The sequence below is a fragment of the Limulus polyphemus genome, unplaced genomic scaffold (genome assembly GCF_000517525.1).
Source record: "Limulus polyphemus unplaced genomic scaffold, Limulus_polyphemus-2.1.2 Scaffold134, whole genome shotgun sequence".
Classification (NCBI taxonomy): Eukaryota; Metazoa; Arthropoda; class Merostomata; order Xiphosura; family Limulidae; genus Limulus; species Limulus polyphemus.
In genome coordinates, this window is record NW_013665744.1 from 504,455 (window position 1) to 518,303 (window position 13,849).

General features: G+C 32.4%; 1 protein-coding gene across 2 annotated transcripts in view; it reads left to right on the plus strand.

Moving 5' to 3' along the window:
- LOC106473802 (acetylcholine receptor subunit alpha-like 1) overlaps nucleotides 1–12,948 on the plus strand; it is a 16,350-nt gene extending 3,402 nt beyond the window's left edge. The window contains exons 1-6 of one of the 2 annotated variants that reach the window (XM_022403237.1): nucleotides 3,348–3,424; nucleotides 3,807–3,851; nucleotides 4,468–4,577; nucleotides 6,441–6,621; nucleotides 9,201–10,034; nucleotides 11,196–12,948. In XM_022403237.1, coding sequence (XP_022258945.1) covers nucleotides 3,416–3,424; nucleotides 3,807–3,851; nucleotides 4,468–4,577; nucleotides 6,441–6,621; nucleotides 9,201–10,034; nucleotides 11,196–11,393 — 1,377 coding nt within the window. In that variant the 5' untranslated portion in view covers nucleotides 3,348–3,415 and the 3' untranslated portion in view covers nucleotides 11,394–12,948. Of the gene's footprint in view, nucleotides 1–3,347; nucleotides 3,425–3,806; nucleotides 3,852–4,467; nucleotides 4,578–6,440; nucleotides 6,622–9,200; nucleotides 10,035–11,195 lie in introns of those variants that run through there. The other variant, XM_013934480.2, reaches the window with a different exon arrangement.
- Nucleotides 12,949–13,849: the final 901 nt, after the last annotated feature.

The following is a 13,849-nucleotide window of genomic DNA, read 5'->3' on the forward strand; positions in this document are numbered from 1 at the left end:
TGAAACTTAGATTCATTATGAATACTCTACTTAAACAACCTATCAAAGAATTTCTATTCTGTTTTGATTTTATACAACACTGCAGACAAGGGACTGTTGGTGTTTTCATTTCTTTCTATAATGAAATGTTGTTTCTCCGTTTTGCCAAACCTGTACTGTATTTGTAAAGCACACAGAGCTAGTGTTTCGTAATAGTTATTACGAAGTTTCTAAAAAAACAAATATATGGATTTTATATAAAATCGTTTTCCTATTTCATTATAAGTTGTTTTTAATTATTACTTTCAACGATTTGGACGCTCTCCATGTCTGTCAACGTAGTTGGAACTCTATGATTTTGTATGCATTTACTGTTTAGTTATCTTCTAACCTGGCAATCTTTAAACGCACTTAAGTTTATCAAAATGATCATATAAAAAAAAAGAAAAGTAAAAACAACAAAATCACAGTACATCACTAAAAATTAATGGAAAATTATAATCAGTTCCTATCAAGTTGAAGATAACAATAGTATCTTGGGGGGGAAGAAAAAAAAATATATATATATAAAGTTTAATTTGATCTTATTTTTATAGGAGTATTTATAATATTAAAAGTAACAATCAGCAACCATGCAATTTCTCTTGACCAAATAGCGGAATAGTCTGCACAGTGATAACGCCTCCACATTAGAAACTGGGAAGAGTGTTTGGCAATAAATCCCGGTTCGAACCTTGGAATTTCTGATCGGAATTTTGACACTCTAATCACAAGCCCAAACACTAGTTCACTTTATCTAACTGATTTCTGTTGACATTCAAAAATCTCTTAATTACAGTAATGAAGAAATTCATATTTTGAAGCGATTACCGTATGACTTTGACTTTAAAAACTTTGACGTAAAAATCATTATTATTTCTTAACTGAAGAGGTTCCAGGTGGGACAGCAGTAAGTTCACAGAGTTACAGCGCTCAAATCCGGAGTTCGATACCTCCCTATGGATAGAGATGCAGATAGTCCAATGCGTTAAAAACACAAACAAACAAATTAATTGAAGATTCACAAAATAACTGTATTGTATTGGTAAAGATTAACAGTTCTTCTACTCAAGCCGAACCTGTAAATATGTTCTTTACAGTACCCGTAAGTAGCATTTTTACTTATTTCAACTGAAGGTCGCGGGTTCAAATCCCCCCTCCCACCAAACATGCTCGTCCTTTTAGCCGTTGGGGCGTTATAATGTAAATGTCAATCCCACTATTCGTTGGTAAAAGAGTAGCCCAAGCATTGGCGGTGGGTGGTGATGACTAGCTGCCTTCCCTCTAGTCTTACACTGCTAAATTAGTGACGGCTAGCGCAGATAGCCCTCGTGTAGTTTTGCGCGAAATTCAAAACAAACAAACAAACTTATTTCAAAAATTTTGATAAAATATCAAATTTGTTTAAAAAGTTAGCAAACATCGAAACTTATAGGTATATAGATATATGTTTTCTGTAACTTTCGTTATTTACGACCGGTGATTTTAAACGTTTTTATCTGTGACTTGACATAATAAACAATAAAAGTTTCCTATTCGTCAGAAATGTTATTTTCGTTAGATTATGAAAATATCAGATTAGTTTGGTACACTTTACTGGCACTTTTTTATAAAGCACGAAACGTTTTTGTTTTACTATTTTAAACTCACCTATATATATGTGTGTGTGTGTATCAGTCAAATGCAAATTCACTTACATAGATAATATCTAGATGAATGAGCTTTTGAATTTTACGAACTTTCGACGATAGTTATTTAAATGGGACAGTAGTAATTTGGAGTATCCGTGCTTGACTGAGCATTTGGAAGGCTTTCCGAATTTATAATACATTGTTGATGTATGATTAAGAAAAACGCGTTTTTTCATATTAAAAATAATTTCTTTGTGTGTGTGTGTGTTTTTGTGTTTTCTTTTTTAGTAAGTCTTATTAAATTTTCAAAAATCCGTCTTACGGTAGCTGCATGATATGAACAATCCTATGTGAACAACAATGAAGCTTGACTAACGTTGCTTGATTGAATGAGGCTCCCTAATACTAATTTATCTACATGAGATGGGAACAAGAACTGACTCGAGCCCTCTATGGCAATGAGACAGTGAGAAAAATAATTAAAAACAATATTTTCGATTTTTTAAAGATGCTTACGTTCATCTGGTTTGGTTATGGTTTTTGTCGCTAACGTATATATATATATATATGAAAATATATTACTTGGAAATTCTTATTGAAACTCTATCATGTGATAACTTTTGACGTAAAGTAATCTGCTCTTTTGAATTAAGTAACGATGTTATTCCAAGCATATTTAACTAAGTTAAGTATCATGAAATTCTCATAAGGAAGCATTTAAACTGCACATTATCAGACTAAATTTTGTTTATAAGTACTCTAAGAGTGGAATAAAGCATTTGACCTACATAGAGAATTTCTAAAGAAATTAATACTAACTTCTTCTGATCAAGAACTTACGTTCTTACTTATAATGATTCGAATACATTGTTTCACCAATTGGCGACATTTTCGGCCGTAATTCCAATAATATCTCATGAAGATGGACCAGATTTCACTTAGTCGTAAATCTATATACTTAGCTAACAATGTAAAATAATCTTTATAATTGAAGTCTATAACAATAATAAAATGAAAAGTAATATATATATATATATTTGTGTATTAAAGATTATAACCAATACCGTTAATGAAAACAACATTAAAGAAAGTATAAAGAATAACCTACCAAATACATAAAATCTAGTTATCTGTTTTATGGTAAAAAGCCCCCCAGTGGCACAGCGGTATGTCTGCGGATTTGCAACGCTAGAAACCGGGTTTCGATACCCGTGGTGGGCAGAGCACAGATAGCCCTTGTGTAGCTTTGTGCATAATTAAAAACAAAACAAAAAAAATTATGGTAAAAAAGTGTTTGGAACTTTAAACGCCTCACTCTCTAGTTGTTTCTTATCATTCTAATCTGAAGATATGAGATTCTGTTAGTTAAATGACTAATAATTTGTCCTTTGCGTTTTTTTTTTTTGGCAAGGAAATGTGGCATTAAATACTGTTGTACGATTGAGATAATATGCAATTGCAATAATAGAAGAATGTGTGAGATTAGTTTTTGCTAATTTTTTGTCACTGTAAGAGATATATTTCTGGTTGTAAATACCAATTGTGTGGGGAGATCACTATAAGGTATCTAAAGTCTGTTTATATGCACTGAAATGATTTTTCTTTTTCTTTTTTTTTCTAAAAGATTATAACCAAAATAAGATCACACATTGTGTTTTGTGTTTCACAATGCTACCCTTACTTTAAGCCTAAGTATGAAGCATTTCGTAGGAAAGTTTCCAACCTAAATCAACAACGAACAAATTCCATGCTTTACTTGTGATGCCATGGCCCAAGTAAGATTTGCTTAATACTTTATTAGTAGACACTTGTATTTTTTAAAAGATCCAAACGACAAAGTTCAACCTGAACATTCTCTCACGGAAAAAATAGTAAATTACAGCTTGATTCTACTGCGTAATACTTTAATAAATTTTCAAAAATCTTTTGGCTACTTACATGTTTTAAAATAACTATCACAAATTTCAAATGATGAAACTAAAACTGAACATTCTATTATAAAAAAAAGGTTTAAATAAGAAAACCTGATTCTAGTTGGTAATTCGTTAATAATTTTTCAGTTAAGAAAAAAACAAAACAGTTTCTACCTTCATATATATTTATAAAATATAGCTCTTTTTTCATGTTTATTTATTTTGTTTTTCAAATTCTACACAGAATATGAAGAACCAAATCATGACGACCAATATGTGGGTAAATCAGGTAGGTTTCGTTTTTTTTCTTTTTCATTCAGTAACATGGGAATGTATAAGTAATTGAAATATTTTTAAACATTTTAATTTGTAATATTTTATTTCATTCAGTATCATATTTTGGATTTTTATCATGAATAATTTTTTATGCTTGTTTGGATCCTTTAGTTTGTTAATCTATCCCTAAAGGAACTCCTTTAATTTACCATTGACATTCAAGACGAATATTTTTCATAAACTAATCACATGGTCACTGCAAGTAAAATACATTGGTTTATTAACAAGAAAAAAAGATCAAATAACGTTACTTCAAATGTGATTTTCTTAAACGTGAACTTGTGGTTAAACATTGACGCAGAATGTGTAATAAATGAATAGAATTTTCAGTATTTTCACCAGTCATCATAATTAATATCCTTTAACTGAAAATTAATTCGAAAAAAATATTACTTAAAACGCACTGAAATATTATTGTTTTAATACCAAAATGTAACATTTTCCTCTCTCTCTCTCACTAGTCCTTTCTATTTTTATTTTATTATTCCTTTTATTTTTTAGCCATCTTTAATGAAAGTGTCATCACCCTTTATTTTTAAATGACATAACACACCGCTGTATTTTTTCAGGAATGGTCCGATCATAAACTTAAATGGGATCCTCAAGAGTACGGTGGGGTCCGACAGTTATATGTCCCTGCTGAACAAATATGGTTACCGGATATTGTTTTATACAACAAGTAAGTTGGTTTAGATACATGTCCCTGATGAGCAGACATTTTTTTCCGTGTGTTGTTTTCTACAACAAATTGGTCGGTTTCATAAAAGAAAAAAAAATAATGAAACTCAACAATAATAAAAAGAATCGCACAAGCTATTGATTTACAGGTGAAAAGTGATTACTTGTCATAATAATGAGTGTTTAACGAAATCTCTCAGTTCGGTGTAATGAAAAACCAACTTAGCAGTCATTTGCCTCAGTGACTTGTGTCGACTGCAATACGTATCTAAGTTAAGCACATATGTTCTTTTAGAGATAGAGAATTGATATTAAATTGAAGTATCAGAAATGTCGTAGGAACGAGTGAGACAGAGATAAGTTTATTTGTTCACCTGAGCTATACTTTATGCACACAATGGAGCAAACAGCCAGGTCAGGGTCTCTATAATTCAGATATGGCCGTTCTTAATTATAAACTAAAGATCAGATGTATGACATCCAGAAGGCTACATCCGCCGCCAAACCGAATAACGATATTGACTGTCACTTTTATAACGCATATACAACTGAACGTGCAAAGCGTGTTTGATAGTACTACGTCTTGTTACGCAACTGTAGGATAAGCTTGGGTCTCAGGGATAAGGTTTGTTTGTTTTTGAATTTCGCGCAAAGCTAATCGAGGGCTATCTGCGCTAGCCGTCACTAATTTAGCAGTGTAAGACTAGAGGGAAGGCAACTGGTCATCACCACCCACCGCCAACGCTTGGGCTACTCTTTTACCAACAAATAGTGGGATTGACGTGCTTATTTTCGTACATGCACGCGCAGGTGCCCATTTTCGTACATGTGCGCACAGGTGTCCATTTTCGTACATGCGCACGCAGGTGTCCATTTTCGTACATGTGCGCGCATATGCCCATTTTTGTACATGCGTCGTAGGTGTCCATTTTCGTACATGCGCGCGCAGGTGCTTATTTTCGTACATGCGCGCGCATATGCCCTTTTTCGTACATGCGCGCGCAGGTGTCCATTTCCGTAAATGCGCGCACATATGCCCATTTTCGTACATGCGCGCGCATATGCCCTTTTTCGTACATGCGCGCACATATGTCCATTTTCGTACATGCGCGCGCATATGCTTCTTTTCGTACATGCGCGCGCATATGCCCATTTAAAAAATAAAAAAATTATTTCGTTTCATATCCTCCACGTTCGAAATTTTAAAAGGTTTATCAACCTACATCAAGTATCAATTGAGCACAAAGGTCGTAACTAGAAGAAATAATTGTTTGCTTCTATGTTTTAAGGATAATATGTTTAATAACTTATTTCTAAATAATAATAATATATTATATAGTACATAATAATTAAAGTGTTACTGTATTTTATTAAATACTAGTCTACTAAAACACAGCCAAGACACAACATGAACATTACTTTGCATGTTAGATAGGTAACAATTGAAAATAAAAAAGGTATGAGGAAATTTGCTTAACAAACCTTAAGAATTAATATTTGTGTATGAAAGCATTGTACTGTTAACTGATATTCTGCCCAATTTCGTTAACATACGCTTACTAAGTTAAAAGTTATAGCACGAAAACTATAACAAGCACACAATGGTTACGAGGTCGAAAGGGTTAATTAAACTTAAACTACAACAGTCTTGTTTATCTAACAACGGGTTGCAAGTGTTTGTCGTATCTACGATAAACCTTTATCCAAGCACATTGCTTTGTTACAGTTTAGAATATAATAAACTAATGAGCGAGTTATACAGGATCGAACAGTTTGTGATAATTTCGTAGTTCAACGGTAAGGGTTCAGGTGAATAGCAATGAAAAAAACTTAGGCATATGATTGTACTGTTTATTTCTTTTAGTGCCGATGGAAATTATGAGGTGACTATCATGACAAAAGCTATTGTCCATGATGATGGCAGAGTCGTTTGGAACCCACCAGCCATCTACAAAAGTTCCTGCCAAATAGATGTGCAGTACTTTCCATTTGATCGCCAAGAATGCCAAATGAAATTTGGATCCTGGACTTATGACGGGTATCAGGTAAGGTTTGGCTGGTATCGAAACCCAGTTTTTAGTATTATAAGTCTAAAAACTTACCACTGAGTCACTGGGAAGCATCAGGTGAGGACCGTGTAAAACAACTAAAAGTTTCTAACAAATTAGCTTTTATTAATCACGTGATTTAAGTGTAAAGTTTGAGCCAGAGACAGTCCCATCACAAATGAGGACCTCCTATTTGCGTGTAAGGATATGTCTGCTTCCATATAAAGTGGTCTCTTCTTAGAAGACAGTATCATACTGGTGCCTGTTTCTTTTTTAAGTGGGATTCTGTTTTCTCACAATATCTGCAGACAAGAAGTGTATCGTTGTTGTTTTAGTTTTAGAACACAATGGGCTAATACACTCTGTCCACAGCGGGGAATCGCAACCCGGACTTTAGCATTTATAAGTCCATAAACTCATCGCTGACTCACCAGGAAACAAAAGTGTTTCTCATGGAATAATGAAAGTTTGGAAAACGATTATGCGGTTTTAGAACCTGAAAACCAGTTGAATGGTAAACAAAATTATTTTTATATTGAAATCTCCTTTAGCAGCAATAAAAAGCTATAGTAGTGTAATGTATCTCGCTAATTAAGGATTCTTAAAACGATAGTCAACAAAGGTTTACTATTCAAATTGCGAAACCTTAAATGCTGAAAGAAAAACTTAAATCGTAATTTATTTAACGCCTTTTAGGTTTGGTTGCTGTTAAGGACAAAGCTACACAATGTGTTATTTGTGTTCTGCCCACCACGAGTATCGAAACCGGAATCTTGGCGTCGTAAGCATGGAGACTTGCCGCCGAGCCACTTTGGAGTAACATTTTAGGATACGTTTTGTAGAAAACTTTTAAATATATGGGTAGTGATATGCTTATAACATTCACAGATTTTATATTAGGTGCAAGAAATTAATAGCGCTTATAGACGTAACGTTTAGGCGGTTCGTTTAACTATTATACGGGATGTACATTTTGGGGTGGTGGTTAATGAGAGTGTTCCAAAACGCGACATTAATTTCTTGACGACCTAATGTTTAGCTTTCTTTTACCTACTTTTGTTAAGGAGGCTATTTTTACCCCATAAAGATGTTGTTTCAAAGAAAATTCCGAAATCATAAGTAATTTGAAAACCATTGATACTTCATAAAATTATGTTTTTGTATATACCAAAAATATGTCTGTTTATACCGAATCTTTAGATTTATGCTCAGGATTTATATAAACGAAAGCTAGTATATATATAATTAACTTTATGCTAAACAATTTGTCATTAGTAGAGACTTAGAACCAAATGGCCAATCTTTTTAGGATATTGTGTTGGCATGCTTTTTTATGTACCTAATTCATTCTTACTTGCCATTTTGTACAAGTAAATAATTATCATTATTATAATCGTTTAATTTTAATATATCATCCTTAAAGTTAGATGCATCATATTCTAATTTACTTCGAATAATTAGCTCATATTCTGTAATTAACTTGATACGTATTAATTTATAATTAACTTCAAATTTGCTTGTACCCTATTCAATGGGCCTCAAAAAAATAAGTGCACCAAGGCTTCAAACTACCTTAATGCGGGCTTGCTGTTTTGTCAGACGTGAGTAAAACAAAAGTTGGTGATGGATGCTGTTGATTAAATTACCTTTCCTCTAATCTATCAGTTCAAAATTTTGGGCGGTTAGACACAAATAACTTTTGTGTAGCTTTGTGTGTGTGTGTGTGTTCTACCTCCATCAAGACAGACGTAGCTAGAATCGTGATTTTTATCAGAGTATCTGTTTTTAATCGCTGACTATACAATAACAGTTGCTAAAGCATTTATTGATCTGAAGATAGAGCTTAAACAAAACCCAGTTCACTGGTTACTAAGATTTCAGCGCTGATCCTTCGGGTCAAGTTCAGTGAATAAGATAATGAGCGAAAGTTGTGACACAAATGATTTAAAAATGGCGTCTGATACGAAATTCACAAATACTATACATTATATTTTTCAACTTTATACAAGACGCGTTTAAAATATGCCGAAGAAAAGACACATAAGAATAATAATTGAGAGCAAAATGTTTTATTTCTCGATTCACTAAAAAGGCATGACACATAGTTATTCTAAGATTATTATAAACAGTTTTAATAATACTGTATCAATAAATTCTACTATAAAATAAGTTTGCAATAACACAAGAATCTAGGTACTTTCTTTGTTTTTGGATTATTTTTGATATGTTTGTTTACAAGTCGATATGAAAATACTTGCAGAGCCGAAATGATTTCACCAGAAAGCATACAATTACTTTCCGATGCCCCTCAGAGGCACAGCGGAATGCCTGCGGACTTACAACACTAGAAACCGGGTTTCGATACCCGTGTTGGACAGAGCACAGATAGCTCATTGTGTAGCTTTGTGCTTAACTACAAACAAATACTTCCCGGTTTAAAATTAATTGAACACTTGTGAGATTACGCAAAACATAATCAAAAACAAATTTGAATTGATAATATTCTTGAGAATGAGCTAACTCCTTTGAAAATGATCTAAGCACTACCAACTGAACCTTTTTTTTTGTTTTTTAAGGTTGACCTACGACATTTGAAAGAAACAGAAAATTCCAGTCTTGTACCTCTGGGCATAGACTTAAACGAATTTTACTTGAGTGTTGAATGGGACATTATGTCTGTCCCAGCCAAGCGTAGAGAGAAATACTATGCTTGTTGTAATGAACCGTATCCAGATATCACGTTCAACATCACGTTACGTAGGAAGACTCTGTTCTATACGGTCAATTTAATCATTCCTTGTGTAGGTATAGCCTGCTTATCCATCGTAGTTTTTTACCTTCCTTCCGACAGTGGTGAAAAGGTTACACTGTGTATTTCCATTCTTCTGTCACTAATTTTCTTCTTCTTGGTACTTTCGGAAATTATCCCTTCCACATCTTTAGCCCTGCCACTGCTAGGAAAATATCTCCTATTCACAATGATTCTCCTTACTGTAACCGTTGTATTAACCACGGTAGTTTTAAATGTCCATTTTAGATCTCCTTCTACCCATAAATTGAGACCATGGGTCAGGAAAGTATTCATTCGTACACTTCCGAAAATTCTATTAATGAGAGAGCCACAGTACAAGAATTACAGTGACACTGACAACAAACAAGACGATGATGACATCAAGGATGGCGTCAGAAAAGATCGGACTCCTAGCGTTTCTGAAAGGCAAGGTTCTGGCCCAGGAAGAGAAAATACTCCCCATCCTTTTCGTCTTTCTACAGCAGAGGAAATTATTATTCAAGAACTTGAATCGAGTCCAGGTTTCTTGGAAAGAAGGCTACCAGAAAGAATGGAAAAAACCATCCACAATGCCATGTTTATCGCTCAACATATTGATAATCAAGACGACTTTAATAGCGTAAGAATATTTGTTTTATTAATTCGAAAGAAATTTTAAACAACAGTTATTGGATAAATAAATAAGCTGTTGGTTTAAGAGGCACACATTCGTTAATACAATTAATCAAGATAATGTATTCAACCTACCTATCAAGTATTCCTTGGTTGTTTAACCGTATTTTGAGTAAGTTATTTTTAACTTTTTTTTTAGTTTTCTATTTGTTCAGCATACAAACACACTAAGACTCAGTGTTTCCCGAAGGGAGAGTCACCAAAAAATGGATCGAAAACAAAGATGCTGAATTAATTTTAATTCTGAATAAACAATAAGCTGATAAAAATTATGTTGAATTAATTAAATTACAGGATTACTTCATATTTTAAAATGAAAATAAGATAACCTTACATAAACTTAAGTGTGTATTTAATTGCTCACCAGTCTACAAATTTAACCCAAACATAATAAATTGCTAATGGTCTAATTATAATACATATAAATTGATAAGAAAAGGCCACGTTAAATTACAAACATACAATTTAATAGAAAAAGTACTTCATAGATATCATTAAAGTTCATTTGTAATTATTTTTTGAAATTGATAAATCACATTTTAAGGTATTTTTCTAGGTTTGGGGGCCTTAAACTTTTTTATTCACATCAAAGGAGTCTCAGAGTGAAAGAGTTTGAGAACCACTGCACTAAGTTGCAAATTTATTACCTTCCTAATGAAGGGTTTATTTAATCGAAGTTGTAAATTAAGTAATGAATAAGTTACTTGATGTGCTTTTTTACCCGTAGTTTAGACTAAACATAAAATATAATTTAATTAAGTGACGGATATATTGTTTTGAATTATCACGATTAGCTAAGCCACGAAATATATATTTAATTTATCAAACAGAGTAGACAAATAAAGGAAAATTCTTAAACATTTTTGTTTAATTTAGAAATTTTATACACAGTCAACAAGCTTACAGTCCTTCAAGAGCTACACTTTGTATTATTATTTGAAGTTCCTTTAGCATTTTAAACACTAGTATGATCCAAACCTCTTTGCTGTAAGTAGAATCCAGAAGAGAAAGTGAAAGAAGACAAGTGTGGCTTCTTTGTTATCGAAGCGTTTTAACAATATGCTATGATATCTTATGTAACAATACACACGTTTCCTACTTGTTACAGATTAAAGAAGACTGGAAGTACGTTGCTATGGTACTCGACCGACTGTTCCTGTGGCTATTCTCAACTGCCTGTATTACAGGCAGTGTCGGCATCCTTCTTCAGTCGCCATTTCTCTACGACACAGACAAACCTATTGACGTCAAACTCTCCAAAGTAGCTCAGATGCAAGAAATGCGTTACGATTGGCTTGAAATATAAATTTCCTAACACATTCCTAATATTTAATTCTTACATGAGAATTTTTCATTAAGCAAAATGGATAAACAACAACAACAAAAAAAAACAACAGCAATTATTTTAATACTATTTTATCAAGTTTCCTCAAACACTACTATTTGATCCAAGGTCAACCATATGTGGCCTAGTGGGTAATGTAATGGGCTACTGACCAAGAGTCCGTAGTTTGAGACACGCTCACCTGTGGGTATGTTATAAAACTAACAATCAATACTGTTATTCTGTTCAAAATTCCGGTAAAACCCTTGCAGTAGGAGGGTATAGTAGGCTGGCTGCTTTGGCTCCTTCTCATCAATAGTCCAAAATTAAGGACAGGGATATCTGAACTCTAGAGAGTCTTTGACCTGGCTGTTTATCTTACGTACACATAAGGTCTTTCGGGTTGAAAATTCTATTAATTAAAAACATATCCTGGATTAAGTTTTCCCCAATTTTATAAGTACATAATACATACAACAATACAAAATTTCTTAATTGGAACATTGTAGAAAGTTATGTGAAATGTTTTATTTTGTAACAGTAGGTCAGAGGTTATGAATAATTGGTTGATTCCTATTTGATCTCAATTACTGTTTCAACCTTTTGATAAATTTCAATTTGCGAAAAGTTTTTATTAAATTTCACACAAGTAATTTAAATGTCAATTAACATCATAAATTATAATTATTTCTATTCTACACGAATACTTAGTAATAACAAATAACGTAAACAGAAATTAAAAAGCGTTTTAATTTCTTTGGAAAACTTTTAAGAAGTCATGATTCAATCATTAATTATTTTATCTAATTTGAATTTTTTTAATATATTGAAACGTATAGGTTGGAAATAAAAAGTATCTTGTTATAAAAGTTATTTATGAAACTAGAATTTTGCCTGGTCCATGTTGTGAGTCAAATGGGTTTTATTATGATTGTTTTTTAAAAAATGTAGAAAAATCTTGTTAAATTTCTGTTGTCTCGTTTTTCTGATGTCATCATTTGATATGAATTGGTTAATATTTAGTATAAGTAGTTGTATAGTGCAAATCATATACCCTGTGCAATTATTTTCAAAGAGACGTAAACTTACCGGTTTGTGACATGATTGTCTTCCCATATTGTCAAACAACAAAAACAGTTTTTTTTTATCTTATCCATAGTCTTACTATAACGTTACCACAACAAAGACAATGTTTATTGTTCTCTCATTCGTGGTCTTACCATATTATTGACCGTAAAAGGCAGTGCTTTTATTCATATTCATGGTCTTACCATAATGTCAAAAAATAAAGATGTTGGTTATTATTCTCTTATTCGTGTTTTTACCATGTTGTCCAAAAACAATAGTTATTATTTTGTTATTCGTGTTCTTACAATATTGCCGAACAAAAAGGACATTGTTGTTGGGTTGTTTTACATCCAATCTAAACAGAATGTCGTACTAAACAAAGACAGTGAGTGATTATTATTCTCTTCTTCATGATCATACCATATTGAACAAAAGGACAGTGGTTTAATTCTTCTTTCCATAGTCTTTTCAGAATATCGTACCACAACAAAGTGGTTACCATTCTATTATTCGTGGTATTTGGGATCATTCACAGTTGTAATCATTAAAAATGATCGATTATCGTTCCATCATTTCAAAACCCACCCACCCTTTTTATTGAACATAAAACTGTTGAAATATAGATACAAGAATGAAATGTTTATCAACCACATTTATTAAAGAAAAGCATTTTGTTTTACGTACCTTATCGAGCAGGTTAGTCCCTTACTGTCTTATAGAACATGGACAGCAGTTTTTTCTTGTCCACAGTCTTCCTTTTATACGTTTTATCCTTATCCATTTTAAATATATCGAAATAAAACCCGTCCAGCTAAATAAGACACTGCCGTATGTTTTCTTCCTGATATTTCACTTTTTTTAATTTGAGAAAAACGTTTAGTTGTTAAATTTTAAATATATTTTGCCTTTCAATTTTAAGCTTTGGAAAAAAAATTGTAGGTCAAATGTAATCCAATATATATTTATTTCACATTGAACGTTAAAATGGTTTTTGTATTTTTTTCTCAGTCTCTTAATATAGTTGTATAACGCTATTCAACTATTACATTGGTTAAATAAACTATCAGATCTGTCTATAATATTTGTGTAAAAAAAAACTTGTCTTAAAATATCTTCAAGTATTTAAACAGCTTTATATGTAACTTGTAAATACGACAGCTCAAGAAAACAATATTTCGATGTATCCAAAGAAAAAATAAAATTCTGAACTCCAAAACCTTATAAAGACTGTATATTTTAAATTTTGGATCACTCTGGCTTTACTTCTCAGTCAAACGTCCCCTAGTTTCACATCAAAATGTAATAATTTTATTATATGAACGTGATAAGGACCTGCAGCTGAATCACAGATAAAAATATAGATCAAACTC